This window comes from Girardinichthys multiradiatus, chromosome 2 (assembly GCF_021462225.1).
Source record: "Girardinichthys multiradiatus isolate DD_20200921_A chromosome 2, DD_fGirMul_XY1, whole genome shotgun sequence".
Lineage (NCBI taxonomy): Eukaryota > Metazoa > Chordata > Actinopteri > Cyprinodontiformes > Goodeidae > Girardinichthys > Girardinichthys multiradiatus.
The window spans coordinates 41386678-41404549 of NC_061795.1; the positions used below are offsets into that span (position 1 = coordinate 41386678).

At 39.1% G+C, this 17872-nt stretch overlaps 1 protein-coding gene across 1 annotated transcript in view; it reads right to left on the minus strand.

Moving 5' to 3' along the window:
- Positions 1-1315: 1315 nt before the first annotated feature.
- parvaa (parvin, alpha a) overlaps positions 1316-17872 on the minus strand; it is a 32550-nt gene continuing 15993 nt past the window's right edge. Inside the window, exons 6-13 of the mRNA XM_047392981.1 lie at positions 16474-16589; positions 16201-16259; positions 14826-14845; positions 14674-14735; positions 13428-13496; positions 12639-12740; positions 4736-4808; positions 1316-2233 (exon numbers count right to left, since the gene is read on the minus strand). Coding sequence (XP_047248937.1) covers positions 2157-2233; positions 4736-4808; positions 12639-12740; positions 13428-13496; positions 14674-14735; positions 14826-14845; positions 16201-16259; positions 16474-16589 — 578 coding nt within the window. The 3' untranslated portion in view covers positions 1316-2156. The remainder of the gene's footprint in view (positions 2234-4735; positions 4809-12638; positions 12741-13427; positions 13497-14673; positions 14736-14825; positions 14846-16200; positions 16260-16473; positions 16590-17872) is intronic.

Sequence of the window (17872 nt, forward strand, 5' to 3'; positions counted from 1 at the left end):
TTAAACATGAAGATTGTACAGTCATGGTTTGGGGATAATTTGCTTCAGCAGGACCTGGCTGGCTCACCACCACAGACTCCATCATGAATTCTACCGCATATTAAGAGGGTGGTTGAGGAAACTGGAAGTCCATCTGTAAAAAAAATGAAAGCTGAAACAGAACTGGACCCTGCAGGATGATAATGACCCAAAACAGACCAGTAAGTCCAAGGACTGGCTGAGAATAATGAAACGGAAGGTCCTAGACAGAATCGAAGCCCAGATCTTCATCTTATCAAGATACTGTGAGGGGACTTGAAACAGGGTGTACATGCAAGAAACCTCTCAAACATCTCTCAGCTAAAAGTGAGGAGTGGGTCAAACTTTCCTGAGACCGATGTCACCGACTGGTAGATGTCTAAGACATTAGGTGTCCCTATATTTCCCTCGGCTATGAAACGCATTTTTGTTGATACCTTTGTGTAATGAGTAAAACTAGGTTCATTTTTGGGGGTTACCTGTAATTAAATCACTTTCTTCCCCAGAGATAAAAATGAGTTTAGACGTCCGAATCTGAACATTTTTAAACAGAGAACTATTTAATGAGATGTCCTAATGTTTTCACCACTGTACGTATACTATAAAGGTATGTTTAAAATGTTGATTCTATTCTGTTTCTATTCAGATTTCACTTAACCTTTCTTGGAACAAAAGCTGAATTTCTGCAACACAGCGGCGCTTAAGCTGCACAAAAGACACTTCAGCCCTACCTCTCAAACTCTGAGCTGAAAATTAAATTATAACCTGAACAATGCTCTCACTCCAAAACACGACGCAGTCCAAAAGCATTTCTCGCTTTGTTTTTTTTTTTTTTTTTTTAAAGGGCTATGCGGAGGACACACAATTGGAACGAAATTAATTGAAAAGCAACACAGAATCCAAAACATCTCAATCCGAATGCCTGTGCAGCGTGCGTGGGCCCGAGCAATGCCACAGCGTCATCAATAATACATCAACACACATGTGTACACACCCAGTTTCCCCCTACCTTTTCAAAGGCCATTGTGGAATGTGTGAGGAGAAATGAACCTTTTCATCTATTCAGTAACTCCTCTGTCTATTTCGGTCTGCGTAGGGGTCGGCTTCAATTCAGAAAGCTTTTACACCGCTTTTCTAACAGTCTGTCTCAATTTAGTGAAAAGAAAATTGTTCTGGAGGTTCACTTGTCATTCTGCGCTCGGAAAATTGGAAGCATTTTGACCCCAATTTTTTGTTTGTTTTCATTGCAAACGCATTCCTCTTCACTTCTGCTGAGGGGCAGAAAAATGTAACCGCATTCAAACACTGAAATATTTATTGAATGTAATGCATTCGAACATAAACAGAAACATGACAGGGAGTGTGTTCAAACCATAACATAGGACTGTATTCAGCTGCTTTAGCAGAAGGCTTCGTCCTTAATATTTGATGCATAAATTAAAATAGAAAATGTATAAATGTTTTTTAGATGCTCAAGTAAAAATAAAACACATTTTATTGATATATTACAAAAAAGCAGGTGGCCGCTTAGCAAAAACTTTATGTTTATTAATACAAATACAGCAAAGCTTTGGTCAAATATTTTAAGGAAATCCGGAGCATTAAGACAACTGGGAGCACATTCATCCCAGCCTTGGGACATGACAGTGTTCACAGGTTTAAATAAAGGCATTTATATGGACATAAACAAAAGCCGGATGAAATAATTCAACAGCTGGAAAATCAAGAAGGGTATCAAAATGCAGAATAAATACACAAATATGTTCTTTTTCTTTGCTTTATATAAAAAAAAAAAAAACATAAGAAAATATGAAATCTAGCCATGATATAAATTTGGGGTGGCAAATCATCAGACTTAACTAAGCTTTAACAACACGTCTGGATGCATTTTAGCTCTGTAAATCTGTAAGACTTTCCTGCAGATTACAACAAAAAAGTTTTTTGTTTTTTTTTTTAAAAAAAAACTGCATGTCTCTGCAGGAGAGAAAGAGATTTGTGTGATTTTTTTTTATTAAGCACACTAAATGTGATTCGTGCATTTAGTTAAAAAAAAATTGCTTCTTAAAACAAACAGAGGACAAAAACACTGATAAAGTGGTGGTTGTTATAATGTTGTTCCCACTTGTGATGTATGGTGCTCAGTCCACGTTTCTGTACCTGGAGAAGAGGTTATACAGGACGCGCAGGGTTGATTTAAGGTCACAGTTCACAATGTCTGAGGAAAGCAAGAAGAGAAAATTCAAGAGGTTTATATGAGCATCTATTTGTTATCTGAAAACGAAGCAGGCAAATCGGTCTTTATTTGAAGCTTGGCTGATTACAGCACATATTAACAGATAAATAATCAAAGAAATACTTATATGAACAATTGAATAAAAACTTAATCATTCATATTCCTTCTAGTCCAGGTTTTTGTAATATAAGGGTTAGGGTGAGGATCAGGCGATAAATCTTTTCAAAAGTTTTTAATGCGGCATATATCTCACAAAGGTAAACTGAAAAACAAGCCAACTTTAGGAAAGGAAAACTAAACAAGTAAATAAAGAGGCGGCAAAAACCTAGTTTCATAAGTATGTACACCCTTAAACCAGTACATTGTTGAACCCCTTGATTAGTTTAGCTCCACATACCTGAAGGTTTTGAGTCAAAACTGACAGAATTTTTTAATCCTGCATATGATTACATCCTCCTTGACAAAAGCTCAAGTTCTGACTGAAGGAAAGTAATCCCAGAGGAAGCTGCTGACACCGCCATGTTTCACTGAGTGTAATGTGTGGTGTTGTTGCATCAAAACTTAATATTTGGAATTGTGGCCAACAATGAAATCCTTTCGCAACCTCTCAGCAAACTATGGCTTTAGCTAAAGTAAGCAAATAAGCTGATGTCAAGAAAATCCGGACAGCTGAACTTTATTTACAATTATTCAGATTCTCTTTAATAAATGGTGTGTGTACCCAAAAAGACTGAATGGTGAAATTAAACCAGAATCTTTATCTGTTTAAGGGTGTGCATGCTAATGCAACCGGGTTATTATAACTTTTTTAAACTTTTTCTTATGAGAGATTTGTTTGGTTTTTAGATATATGCCACAATAAGTCACATTAGGATAAAGGCCGCATTAAAAGGTAGAGAAAACATTGAAATTAGTTGTCTTGCTCTCCTTTCTTTGCATCACAAACACCTGACATTTTAACAGGGTTGTGTAGACCTTTTATATCCACTGTACTTGCTCTCTGCCCAAAGCCCGACAGTCAAACCACTCAGTAAAAAAGGAAGAAGCAGTAGTAAGAAGAGTGACTTTGCAGAGAAACCCACCAGCACCGCACACTTCTTGGGTTACAGACTGTTTAGTGGTAAATACTGTGCTGATACACAACAAACAGGGCTACTATACTGCTCGCTTTTCCGTGTTACGAAACCTGTAATTCCAGATACAAATTCCATTTTCCACAATAAATTTTCCAGAATGGATAAACAGAGAGATTAATAGACAGATACATTCTTATATAAGAAGGTCCTTTAACATTAGGTACAAAATATTACTTACAGCTCTTTTTTCAGCCACTGTTGCCTTTATAGGACACAGTATAGTTTAAAGGGGACATATCATGCTTTTAAATCCTTCCTTTCACACTTAAATCATTCAGTTGTGGTCTATATAAAGTGAAACTGCAATGCTTTGGTCTGAACTCGTTATTGTAGCTCCACAGGCTCCTCTTTTACCCCTGTTCTGAGGTGCGTCTGAGAGCAATTCGTTTTGGTCTCTTTAAATGCTTTTGAGGTCCTTCACACCCTGCCCCCCTCCAGGTCAAAGAGCGCTGAACTTTAACGAGCTAAGGCATTTTTCTAGTTTGATAACAGAGATACAATTATCTAGCGGTGCAGAAAAAAGACAAAAACGGCAAAAACAATGCAAAACTGTTTATGTAATAATACTATTCAAAACTAAGTCCTCAAGGAGCTAAAAGCAGCACAACGCACTAACATAAGCAGAAGGTACGATGCTACTACTATCAGAACAATGGCCAGGACGTTATATCAACACACAATAAATTCATGTTGGAAATAGTTTGTTGTCATTTTAGCGTTATTTGCAGCTTACCGCTTTGCTCCGTCCGTCGTTTCCATGAACGGCAGGAACTGAGCCCTAAATCAAATAAAGTCTTTCAGCAAATCCTTGATAATGGAGGAGGTTGCTGAAGTACTCGTCCTTGAAGTCCTTCGTGCAAACAAAGAAGAATTTCCCCATTGATGTGGGAACATTTCCATGAAAAATAAAATTTAACCAGATATTTGAAGAGGTTTTGATGCGGGGGACGGTGTAATCAATTGTGTGGGTTAATACACCCAACAACCGAACATTTAGACTTATCCACTTGCGGCATCAAAGTACTTGAGCTTGGACTACAAAATGGCAGCAAGAAATAAGAATGGCAGAAACGCAAAATTAGTTAGCTGGAAGTCCATGACCGTGTTTAGCTGTTCAGCAGCGTAATAGAGAATAGAGAAAACTGAACGGATTGAAAAATATGACCCAAACAGAATATAAAGATGTCTACACAGCACCTGGAGAGACTAAATTCAACTTTTCTGCACTCCTACAGACTCCAAGTACACAACAAAATGTATTCAAGGGCCAAAAAAGTGCATTTTGAATGATATGTCTCCTTTAAATAGGCAAAAGTTCAAAGCAGAGAAGTGGTAACTGGCATCTCACCCTCAGGTCGGGGCTTTGGTCGCTCCAGACCTCCATCCTGCATCAGCTCAAAGGAGAACGACACATTGTGAACCTGCAGGGAGGAAGACCATGCTGTTAATTTTCACATATTCCCCATCATTAGCATCAAAAAAGGCTAATGCCTAGACAGTGATTCCTTCTCCTGCAGCTAGATCGCTAGGGGAGCCAGTAACTTCTGCAGCAATGTCGCGACAAGTAGACTGATGACGACTATAAAAATCCATCCACATGAATGTTTTCAACACATTATTTTAAATTCAATTCAATTCAGTTTATTTATATAGCGCCAGTTCACAACACATGTCGTCTCAAGGCACTTCACAACAGTCAGGTTCATACATTCCAATTAATCCTAACCATTGAACAGTGCAGTCAGAGTTAATTTATTCAAATTGGATAAAATGTTTTTCTGTCTAAGGAAACCCAGCAGATTGCATCCAGTCAGTGACTTGCAGCATTCCCTCCTCCTGGATGAGCATGTAGAGACAGTGGACAGTCACTGGCGCTGACTTTGCAGCAATCCCTCATACTGAGCATGCATGTAGCGACAGTGGAGAGGAAAAACTCCCTTTTAACAGGAAGAAACCTCCAGCAGAACGAGGCTCAGTGTGAGCGGCCATCTGCCACGACAGACTGGGGGTTAGAGAGAACAGAGCAGAGACACAAAAAGAACACAGAAGCACTGATCCAGGAGTACTTTCTATGGGAAGGAAAAGTAAATGTTAATGGATATAGCTCTTTTAGTCGTTTCACCTAGAAAGAATGAACAGATAAACTCTGAGGCAGTTTTCAAGGTTAGCGTCAGAAGGAGAGCAGATAGAGTTAGTCACAGTTAAGCTCAGTCAGTAGCCATGTCTAGGAGAGAGAAAGGGTTAAACACTGAAAGACAGGGCTATGTGGATCATCTGTAGAGGGTGAGCATTAAGTTGTTGCCAGCAGAAGCTTGGACGATGCTCCTCTCCAGAAAGGTGTCACAGGTAGACACAGAGTCAGGCCAGGTGTAGCTTCTAGGAAGAGAAAAAGGTTTAAAGCTGAAATAACAGCAAATAATGCAAAATTGGAGAGTAGTGTGAGAATGTAGCGAAGAGGGTGAAAGTGGTCGTTATGTCCTCCAGCAGCCTAAGCCTATAGCAGCATAACTACACAGTTAGTTTCAGTTCAGATTATTTAGTTAAACGGCGCTTATTTACAACAATGTCGTCACAAGGCACCTCACAAAGGGTCCCACTGATGGTCATTGTTATACTAAAAACCACAATGATTGGGATACCTCTCTCTGTCAGACTGATTATAACCATTGGAAAAGAGAAGGGATCATACAGGTAGCAGAAATGGAGGGTGTGTTTGCATCTCAACCATAACTGAGCCGCTTTAGGCAAACCTGACTCCCCCTTACTCCATCCAACAGGGAGGGAAGAAGACGGAGGTAAAAAAATAAGGAAGATAGCTCAGGATAACCTAAGCCACTCTAACTGTAAGCTTTATCAAAAAGGAAAGTTTTAAGCCTAGCCTTAAAAGTAGACTGGGTGTCTGCCTCACGGACTAAAACTGGGAGCTGGTTCCACAGGAGAGGAGCCTGATAACTAAAGGATCTGCCTCCCATTCTACTTCTAGAGACTCTAGGAACCACCAGTAAACCTGCAGTCTGAGAACGAAGTGCTCTGTTAGGAACATATGGAACAATCAGATCTTTGATGTATGATGGAGCTAGATCATTAAGGGCTTTATATGTGAGGAGGAGAATTTTAAATTCTATTCTGGATTAAACAGGGAGCCAATGAAGGGAAGCTAAAATAGCTGCAGCATTTTGAATCAGCTGAAGGCTTTTAACTGCATTTTGTGGACATCCTGATAGTAAAGAATTACAAAAGTCCAGCCTTGAAATAACAAATTCATGGACTAGATTTTCAGCGTCACTCCTGGAAAGGATAATTCTAATTTTGGCAATGTTCCGGAGGTGAAAGAAGGAAATCCTAGAAACCTGTTTAATATGGGATTTAAATGACATGTCCTGGTCAAAAGTAACACCAAGGTTTTATACTTTATTATCGGAGGTCAATTTAATGCCATCCAGGTTAAGTGATTGACCAAGCAGTTTCTCTTTTAAAGACTCCGGTCCAAAGACGACAACTTCTGTCTTGTCTGAATTTAGAAGCAGAAAATTTAAAGTCATCCAAGTTTTTATATCTTCAAGACATGCTTGTAGTCTATCTAACTGGTTGGGCTCATCAGGATTCATGGATAAGTAAAGCTGAGTATCATCAACGTAACAGTGAAAATTTATCCTATGCTGCTTGATAATTTGACCTATTGGAAGCATATATATAGTAAAGAGAATTGGCCCAAGTACTGAACCCTGTGGTACTCCACAATTAACCCTGGAGTTTAAAGATGATTTATCATTTACATGAACAAACTGGAATTTGTCAGACAGATAAGATTTAAACCAGCCTAGCGCTGTTCCCTTGATCCCTACAGCATATTCCAGCCTTTTTAAGAGAATATTATGGTCGACTGTATCAAATGCAGCACTGAGATCTAACAGAATTTTAATGAATTTATCTTTTATTTTCTTAAAATTTATAAGAAAAGCTACAACCGTTTCTTTCTATTGAAAATCTCATTCTAAAAAAATTACACAAAAAGCTATATTTGCTGGAGGGCCAACTTTTTACCATTCTTCACTGAGGCCACACAAAATTATTCTGAAAGGCCGCAAATCGCCACCGGGCTGCACTTTGGACACCACTGCTGTAAACCATAAGCTAAATAAAAAAATTACATGAAATATTCAGTTGCCAAAGAAGGTACACATCGTCCTCCAAGTGGGTGTAAATGGGTGCGTGGTTGGCACAAAATGTCCGAGGACGTAACACCCAAACTAGAAAAGTTTGAAACAGTTTGCCGGCGAAAGCACCAACATACACCAACACCCAGAGCCCCCTGAGAAGCTAGGGAAAAAAACAAAGCCACTGTGTGTTTTGTGTTGAAGCTAAATGCTGAAGTTACACAGGTTGTCTGTCTGCTATATTATCCCCTCCATAAATGTTTGACGTTAAGAGGCACAGGTGACTGATTAAGACTGGGCTTGCAAATCAGTTTTACTTAATCCCAACCTTACTGGGTGGTTTTGGGTGGAAATAGTTATAACTCTAAATCAATCAAATTTAAACCAAACTCATAAATATTAAATACAGTTAAAATACAGTAATTAGCAAGTCATCGCCTCAATTTTCACATTTTAGTTAATAGAGTAATAGAAAGGGATTCTTTTTTCCTGTGTAGTACTCATGGCTCAACAGATATTTTTATAAATTTTTACATCAGTCATATTTGACAATCTGAACACACTTTTTATTTGTAAATGCTTAAATATAAAAAAGGCTTCATTTTATGTATTTTTTTTTTGCCAGTGCCACGTTATACATGTCTGTTTCACATTTAAAAAGGTGAATCTTTGTTTACTTTGTATTTTGTGGTGTATGATAACTGAAAAAGTTTATTGTAAAAAAATAATTTAAATCCTTTTTTGAAAGAAAATTCATAATTTAAATTAAATGATTAATAGAAATCTCAATTGAATTCAGTTTAGTTTTATAGTGGTTCATGGCAGCACTGCATAGAAACCGAGGACAGAAGAAAAGCAGGAAGGAAGGAAGGAACTAAAGACACAAAGAAGGAAGGACGCAAGGTCCCAACAGAGGAAGGAATGAGGTAAGAAACTAAAGGCACAGACAGAAGTGATATAGGACACAAGAATGGTTGGACAGAACTGAGGCAAAAAGAGACACAAGAGGTAAGGACACGAGGGAGGGAGGATTGAATGAAAGGACGTAAAGGAGGAGGAGGAAGAGGAAAGGATGGCAAAAAGAAAGTACAGAAGGAAGGACACAAAATTTAGAAAATCATCAAGGGAATAAAGCCTGATAATAAAAATATTTTCCATACTTTTTATCTTTTTCCATACATTTCCAGACACTGAAATTAACTTCTAGACTTTTCCAGACTGGAATGAGGAAACCTGGATGATGATGTGCAGACAAATGATGTAATAATGAAGAGCTGCTTGTTCAAAACATGACAATGACAATTTGCTAAGTCTGTTATTTTCTAAGGTTGGTGTCAAATCTACATCCTCTGATGAGCAGGGATCCAGTTCTGTTCAGCAAACCAAAAAAAGACTTCTGCAGCAATCTCTACAGGGAAAGAAAAGAGAAGAGGAAGACCAATCAGGGAGAAGAGGCCTAACAGTTGAAAGATGTGTTCTATTCCCTGCCCATTGGGTGTGTGTGCCTGTGTGTCTACCCTTCCTGCTGTGAAGTACTAAAAGCTTTGCCCAACAAAGGCTTATTGTGTGAAAAGCGTGACCTAAGCCCATCTAATACAAAAAAAAGCAGAAAGGAAGAGCCTGAAGAAGAGATCCACTAAGCAGGAGCAGGAGTGATTTCTTGATGCCTTGTGCTACTTTTAACAGCCCACCCCTGGTGTATCGTTGATAGGCCTCCAACACACACACACACACACACACACACACACACACACACACACAGCCGAGCCCCTGAGCCACTCCACTGTTTCCCTGTGCAATAGGAGATTACAGATGCTGTGGGGCCGGTGCATGTTCTTCTGGGCCAGGAAAGGCTATGTGCTTTGTAGCACCGATGCCCATTTTGCTGCGCAGCTTGGCAGGGGCCGCTGGCCAAAACCCAAACAAAAGACTACTGTGGTGTCCACAGATTGCCTGTTCAGAATACCGTAGTACTACAGAGGCCAGCGGCTGTGCCGAATGGGCTCCAGGGAGAACGATCGACATTTATCAAGCTATTGAGAGGAGAGTCTTGGCTCCAAGCACACAAGGCTCCTCCGAAATGGAGTATTGATTTAAGAGTGCTGCTTAAACTGTGGGTCAGGACGAAGATGAGCTCAGAAAGACAAAAAAAAAAAATCGGCCTTACAATGTTCCAGAGCGGACAACAACACTTTACAAAAAACAGAGGAAAGAAAGTCTTATTAGTGCTCTTGGGTAATTTCAAGTTGGTGTCTGGTAGGTTAAGACTGCTTCATTGTTTCCCAACCGGCCAAATTCATTCAGTTTGAACAGATTATAGGGCAAGAAGGTATGCTTTAAGCACTGTCTTGTACTTGTACTAGCATTGAATCAGATGGTTCCAGTTTAAACCTACAAACATAACAGACTGGAAGGAAGGAAAGAAGAAGGGATAAATGAAAAATGGAAAGACAGATAGACACTTTTTAAAGCAATGGAATCGGACATAAAGTCTGGAAATACAAATATCTTTCTAAACTCAATTTTCTTTTTCCACACTTGTCCATACCTGGATAAGACTTTCCCAGGCTATAGGAATCATGTTCTAACAAATACAATCCAAAGCAATCTGTTTTATTTTACAAATTTGTGGTTGATCTTGATCATATTTAACTACCTTTTCCTGATAAAAAAAAATACTTTTAAAGCAAAACCAAGCTTCAGAGCTTTCTCTCCTGGAGGAGACTGAACATCAGTGTTTGTACAAATATTACCACACCTGCTTGAACCCATTATCTGTATAAAAGACACCTGTTCACACACTCTGTCAAACAAACTCCAACCTCTCCACAATGGCCAAGACCAGAGAGCTGTGTGAGGAAACCAGGGATAAAATAGTAGACCCACACAAGGCTGGGAAGGGCTTCAGGAAAATAGCCAAGCATCGTGGTGAGAAGGCAACAACTGTTGGCGCAATTATAAGCAAATGGAAGAAGTTCAACATGACGGTCAGTCTCCCTTGGTCTGGGGCTCCATGCAAGATCTCACCTCGTGGGGCATCAATGAACTTGAGGGATCAGCCCATAACTACAGGACCTAGTCAATGACCTTAGGAGAGCTGGGACCACAGTCTCAAAGAAGACCATTAGTAACACACTACACCGCCATGGATTAAAATTCTGCAGCACACGCAAGGTTCTCCTGCTCAAACCAACGCATGTCCAGGCCCGTCTGAAGTTTGCCAATGACTGCGTGGATGATCCAGAGGAGGAATGGGAGAAGGTCATGGGGTCTAATGAGATCAAAATAGAGCTTTTTGGTCTTAACTCCACTCGTCGTGTTTGGAGGAAGGAGGAGGATGAGTACAACCCCAAGAACACCGTCCATACCGTGAAACATGGAGGTGGAAACATCATTCTTTGGGGATGCTTTTCTGCAAAGGTTACACTGTATTGAGGGGAGGATGGATGGGGCCATGTATCAGGAGATCTTAGCCAACAAGCTCCTTCCCTCAGTAAAGGCACTGAAGATGGGTCGTAGCTCGGTCTTCCAGCATGACAACGACCCAAAGCACACAGCCAGGGCAACTAAGGAGTGGCTCCGCAAGTAGCATCTCAAGGTCTTGGAGTGGCCTAGCCAGTCTCCAGACCTGAACCCAATCAAAAATCTTTGAAGGGAGCTGAAAGTCCATATTGCCCAGGGACAGCCCCGAAACCTGAAGGATCTGGAGAAGATCTGTATAAAGGAGTGGTCCAAAATCCCTGCTGCAGTGTGTGCAAACCTCATCAAGAAGAACTACAGGAAACATCTGATATCTGTAATTGCAAACAAAGGTTTCTGTCCCAAAGATTGAGTTTTGTTTTTCTGATGTATCAAATACTTATGTCAGGCAATAAAATTCTGATTAATTACTTAGACTCCGTCACTCACAGTTGAAGAGCACCTATGATAAAAATGTAAGACTTCTACATGCTTTCAAGTGGGAAAACCTGCAAAATCTGCAGTTTATCAAATACTTGTTCTCCCCACTGTATAAATTAGACGACATGGTGGCCTGGGGGGGTGTTTCTGCATGGAGTCTGCATGGGCTCCCCTTGCATGCATGTTTCCTCTCCGGGTACTCCAGCTTCCTCCACAGTCCAAAAACACAACTGTTACGTGATTGGTCTAGATTTTATTTAACGGTCCTTAAATATTCATGTTTTAAGTTCTGAGAGGGAAAAGTTGCATTGCTGTGATGCAAGTCTACAATAAACTATAAGTTTAGAAATAAAATAAAAAAGGTTGTGGAGCTGAAATTCTTAATAGTTTTTAGCATTCTCATAGAGCAAATAATCAATGAGCGTCTAAATATAGTCTACCATAGCTCCAAAGTATTTCCCTGGCAGATGTATTTCCTAATCAAACATGTCTTGTGACACACAGAAGATGAAAGCTTAAAGGGATCAAAAGGAGCATAATTTCTGTAATCTGATTAGCCTTCCTGTTGTCAGTTGAGGTCCATCTTTTTCCCAAAATAAGCTGACAGCATGGCTAGCAGACAACCTGCTGCGGAAGACAGTTTTCTGACTCTTATACCTTTTGTGCTTCTTCTGAATTCATTTTAAACACGTTAATTGATACAGAAAAACAGCTAATTTTCTTTACTTAACTTCCACGCTGAAGATGTGGCCACTGTTTGAAATCAGAATCAGCTTTATTGGCAGGTTTGTACAGACAAAAAAGGAACTTGACTCCGGTACACTTTGCTCTCAGTGAGGATTTTTTTTTTTTTTGGCCTGGTTTCCATTACAGATCGACTGACTCTCTAAATCAGAATCAGAATCAGAAAAGCTTTATTGCCAAGTACGTTTTTGGACATACAAGGAATTTGTTTTGGCGTAGTCGGTGCAATACAATACAAATTAAACAGTATAAACATATCTACAATATAATATAAATATATGTGCACAGTTTTAAGTGAGTGAGAGTAAATATAGAGCAGTATAAGATGCAAGAGCAATACAACAGTGCAGGTGATGATCTATTTAATCAGGCAAGCCGTTAAGCCTCCTTCACCTTGCTCATAGGAGGCATTTATGTCATAAAGGTAGAAAGATAATCAGACTTTTGTACCTTTTGGTCAAAATTCTCAGGTGTGAGGAAGAAGTTGTAGAGTGGCACGAAGTATCCTTCCAACAGACCCATCAGCAACACCAGATAAACCCCATCTGCAAACTAAACAAAAACAGACACACAAACACATGAAGACAAATTTGATCCAACTGCAAAATGTTTGTTTTTAAAGAGGGTGCAGTCTGTTTGCAGTCACAGAAATAGCTTGGATAGATAGTTTTCATTGTATCAAAGGCTGTAACAAATGACAAGAAGCTCATCAATTCCTCCATGCCACAAGGAGGCGACAGTAAACTTTCTTTTACCACACTTTGGCCCTAACCTATGGTTTGATTTTATTGCCAAGTTAGATGATATGAGGATGTTTGTATTGTTAAATTCCCCTTAAAGATATTTTCCATTGCAGTTTCTTGTAAATGATTGAAACAGTTTAAAATAACATTTTTGATGGGTTTTTTTTTTTTTAGAACCATGGCAAATACCTCCTTATACCCTTTTAACAGCTACAACTAATAAAAAAGAAAACAATTGAGCATCAGTTTCCTGGTGGGTCCAGTAAGAACCTTGAATAGCCTACGCAATGGTCCTTTGAGCCAGACACCGAGCCACATCCCCATAGACTGTTCTAAAATGGATGATGCACAGACTAAAGGCATTAAACCCACAGAGGTGCCTGTTGAAGAGATACAGAGCCCTTTAAATTAAGATGTAGATGGATTCAAAGCTGCACAAAACTTAACCCAGGCCAACAAGGACAAGGCCACTCTCGAACTTTAAATAGAGACTTACCTGGGTGTCCAGTTCAGACACTTCTAGGTTGAGCTTGTTTAGGTGTTTGTTCACAAAAGTGATCAAAGTCTGAAAAATGACAAAGAAACACGTCAAACGGAAACTCATCAACAGAAAAAACCTGATAACAGCTAAAATGATATAGATAACTTTAAAAACTCATTACTTTGTGAAATAAAGTAATTAAAAAGGGAATACACAGATTTGCACATCATTTGTACCTTTAACCCCTTAAAACCCATTCGATGTCATTATCCATTTATCTATTTATTTAAATAAATAAAAAAGATTTGGAATGGGGCAAAGTAAACTTTGAACAATTGCGCAATTTAAAAAAATATTTTTTTGTAAGATGGTAATGAAGGTAAGCAAAATAAAACCAAATTATCTAAAAAATAAATTTCATAGAACATGGGGGTTCTTAAAGGATTCTTAATATTCTTAATATTTATCTGAATCGAGGCATGAGTGCAGTAAAAATAGATGGAGTCAGAATAGACAACTATCCTTTTGAAATAGTCTAGGAAACTATAGAAAATGTATCGTCTGGACTCATCAATCCAGGTTCTTACTGGTGGAGGGTCAGTTTCTCTGAGTGGTCTGCCTGCAGCTCGGATTACAGTGACACACTATATGTCAACAACCACAGACTGTTGAGCAGTGTAAATCTTATTAATGGCAAGAATAAACTGATTTCTCCAAATAGTATCCTTAGTTCCCAAATGAAGACAATGAAATTATAGGGATGGATGACGTAATGAAAAGGTAAACATGTCTCCAATGAAACACATTTAAGAGTTTCACTAGAATCTAAATTTAAAGTTATTATTACTTTAATACAATGAAGATGGTCTGTAAAGATATCTGCTGCATCCCATCGTTTTAAGAAATTTGGTTTGCAGGGCTCCTACAAATTATTTATGCCAAAATTCCACTTTTCCCAACTAAGATTTATAAAGTTCTCAAAAATTTTAGAGATAAATTTTAAAATGTCAAAAAAGACACTATGAATTTGAGGCAGATATTTCTACAGTGGCCAGGATGGATGGATAGATGACAAACAAATGGATGGAAATACTACATTTTTTCTATAATCTAGATTATTTTTCCATACTTATCCACACATGGAAAACACAAAAACTCCAGAACATTCCAAATCGTATATGAAGCCTGGGATTATTGGTTTCATTATAAAATGTCACAAGATGACAGATAAATCTGCGATGCAGCTGTAAAGCCTCGGTACCTTCTTGACAACATTCAGCTTATCTGGAGCGTGGTCGAACAGGGTGTCAAAAGCATCGCGCTCTGTGGAGAACAAAGAAAACGTTTCATAACAAAATACAAAATAATACAAGAATGTAAGAAGGGGGTAGTATAAAAAATATAAGTGCATACCATGTCTGCCAGAGAAAGCCCTGAAAATAAACAAGAAACACAAAGGTCAGAAGAAGTTTCTTCATCCTGAGAATTTCACAGTTGAATGTTCATAATAAACAGGAGAAAATAAGATGCTTCAGGTTCAATCACAGAGGAATGCAGAGAATGGAGGGATTATGTAAAACAAATGACAATACAAGCATAAAGCAGGTTCTAATAATATGATTAACAATAGACACAGATGCACCTTGGGTGTTTAAATAACCAGGGATGGTTACAACAGCTACATGCTACAGTACAATGCAATCACCTCAAATACTGCAGGGTATTAAAACAATAATGAAGACATGTCTGTGCAGGAGATCCTCCTTTTCTATGGGAATGAAGGGCCTCGTCTGTTATTATACTGTTCACACTTTGGAGGATGCTTTTGTTGGAAAGGCTCAGGTGGTTCTGGAGGGTGAGGGATCACTGCAGCACGAGTGTCCCCGAAGGCAAAGATATCGCAGTGGGCAGGCCAGCGAGAAATGGCAGCCGCACAGACAAACAAACACAAAATCACACGCACACATGTTCACGGTTTAATCTCTGATGGCAAATGCGGGCAGGTCTGGGCAACGGTCCTGGTGGTGTGGTAATAACCCATTTCCACTGTGACCATCATTGTGTGTGTGTGTGTTATTAACAGTCTATCCATCTACCATGACCAAATGTGAGTGTATCTGAGTGTTGGCCTGCTGTTATCTCCCTTGTAGGTGCTGTCAGGCTGCAGGACAGCCTCACAGGGGAGACAAAAAAGTCCAAGAGAGGCTCTGCTCAGTTTTAATTGTCTAATTCTTCAGCTAAGGGTGCCACCACATTGCTTGTTTAGATACAATGGACGTCATTTCACCTGTGCACAACATTTGTTCCACTGGATCGTTTGTGATATTCTAATTTCACGTATAAAATCTTGGAGCTCTAGACAATTAAGCTACAAACCAGTTAAACTATAAAAAAAATTGCATTTTGTTTTTGATCTGAAATATTTAAATGAGACAGAAAAAGTGAAAACAAAAGAAATCCTAAGGGGTAAATACTTTTTATTTTTGCCCTGGACGTTTAAGTTTCAGGGCAACACAAGACACCAGAAAGCAGACATTTTGTGACTGTTAAACTGTGTTATCTTTTGTGTAGACACAACAGTGGTTCGTAGCTAATAGTTACGTGAACTAACAACACCTACACATTCTTCTGAAAAGGTACAAAGGATGAGCTATTTGTGCTTTATAAGTACAATGTGTTTTGCAAAACGTTATTATCGGTAGCTTGTAGTACCAACTATAACAACTTTCAGCTGTGCACGAGTGTGCGATGAGGCGTAAGAATGGCCAACACAAGGACATGTACTCACTCAGTGTTGCCAGTGATTTCTTCTTGGATCTGCTTAGACTGAAGGATGCCCTCTCTCTTCTGAAAGACACAAAGGGAGAACATTGTGTACATGTTACGCATGCTGTGCAACCAAATACGAGGAAAAAAACTAGGTGGTGTTCAATCATGAAAATAAAAAGTCCATCATAAAAAATATTTAGAGTATTAATATAAAAGGCAGAAGCTTGAGTAAAGACAGTAAGAAAAGTCACAGTTTCGCAGACACTATAAATAGACAAAAAATGGCACCAACCTGAACCACCACTACTTGAATAGAAACATGGTCTGGCAATCTGATTGGTGCTCTGAAGTGTTGCGACAGCGCCACCAGCAGGTGCAGGATGGCGACTATACTCTTAGCATGAACCGCTGATGTGGAAAGAAGAATCCCAGCAATAACTTGGTGAGTTTAGTTCATATTTAAGCTTGACAAACAAATTAACGGGACAGTTAGAGTTGCAGTGGGGTTTGGAAGAGCAGTTACAATCGGTCAGTATCTTACCTTCAGCAGAGAGCATTCAGAACTATCTTAGTCTGGAGAATAAGGGAGGAACTCTCAAGGTACCGAGCTAACAGTTACTCAGAACATGGGTCATTCAAAGGGGAATATTTATTATGTAAAAAATATATTTTTATTACAACTGACCACTTTTGAATGGCATAATCGCATTGTTTGAGGATACTTTTCTGGGACTAGATCAGGCAAATTATGATTGTCTGACAGCAGGACATGATCAGCAGTGTATTAATGTAGCAATGCAGACATTGCTCTGTTAAGAAACTAGCATAAATGTAAAACATGTGGTCCCTTGCAAAAGCAACAGGGTCAAAATAAAAGACCGAAACCAGTTTTGATTATTAGTACACTGTAGAACCCCATACTCCAATTTCTTGATCTAAAGTGGCTGAGGACTTTGTAAATCTGCATGTTGTGGCAATCTTTTGAGAGTTAGTTGTGCCGAAGCGCAACTTCTAGTTGAAGAAGTTTATTAACACTGATATCTTAATATCACTCAGCGTCCTGGATCCTCTCTTATGCTGTATTCACCTCACCACACAGGGTTCCTATAGGATTCAGGCCTGAGATAACCATGGATGAAACTGGGTCACAGGTTGATAGGAGCTTCCCACATGTTCATCCTGTGTTTGAGGATGGATTAACCTGGCATTTTTACTACTGAAAAGCTCAATTTTCATCTTGTCTATCAAAACTTCTGTTTAAGTTTTAGAAGCTCTTAGCGTGCTTCAAACATTAGCATTTGTGATAAAAGGCCAGCAAAGGGGTTTTTCTGGGATGCTTCCTAAACAGTCGGTTGGCATGTAGATAATGGTTGCTATGGAGACTCTGTGAAGCCCAAGGTGCAACTACTAATGGTTAGGGGCACATTTCCTTCACAGTGAACTAACAGACTCACAACCAGTCCTTGGAAATCCTAGCCTTGTTGCCCCCAAAGGTAGTTAAACCAATTATTAGATTTGGGGGGGCAATAACTTTATCACATAAGAACAGGTGAGTTTGAATGGCCCCCTCCGTACAGAATCTTTCGAAAACTGCATTTTGTGTTATTTTTGTCTGATATAAAAATTTCTGGGTGACCTGAAACACGTGTGAAGAAATCTGTAAGGGAGCAACTTTTCATGGCACTTTCTGT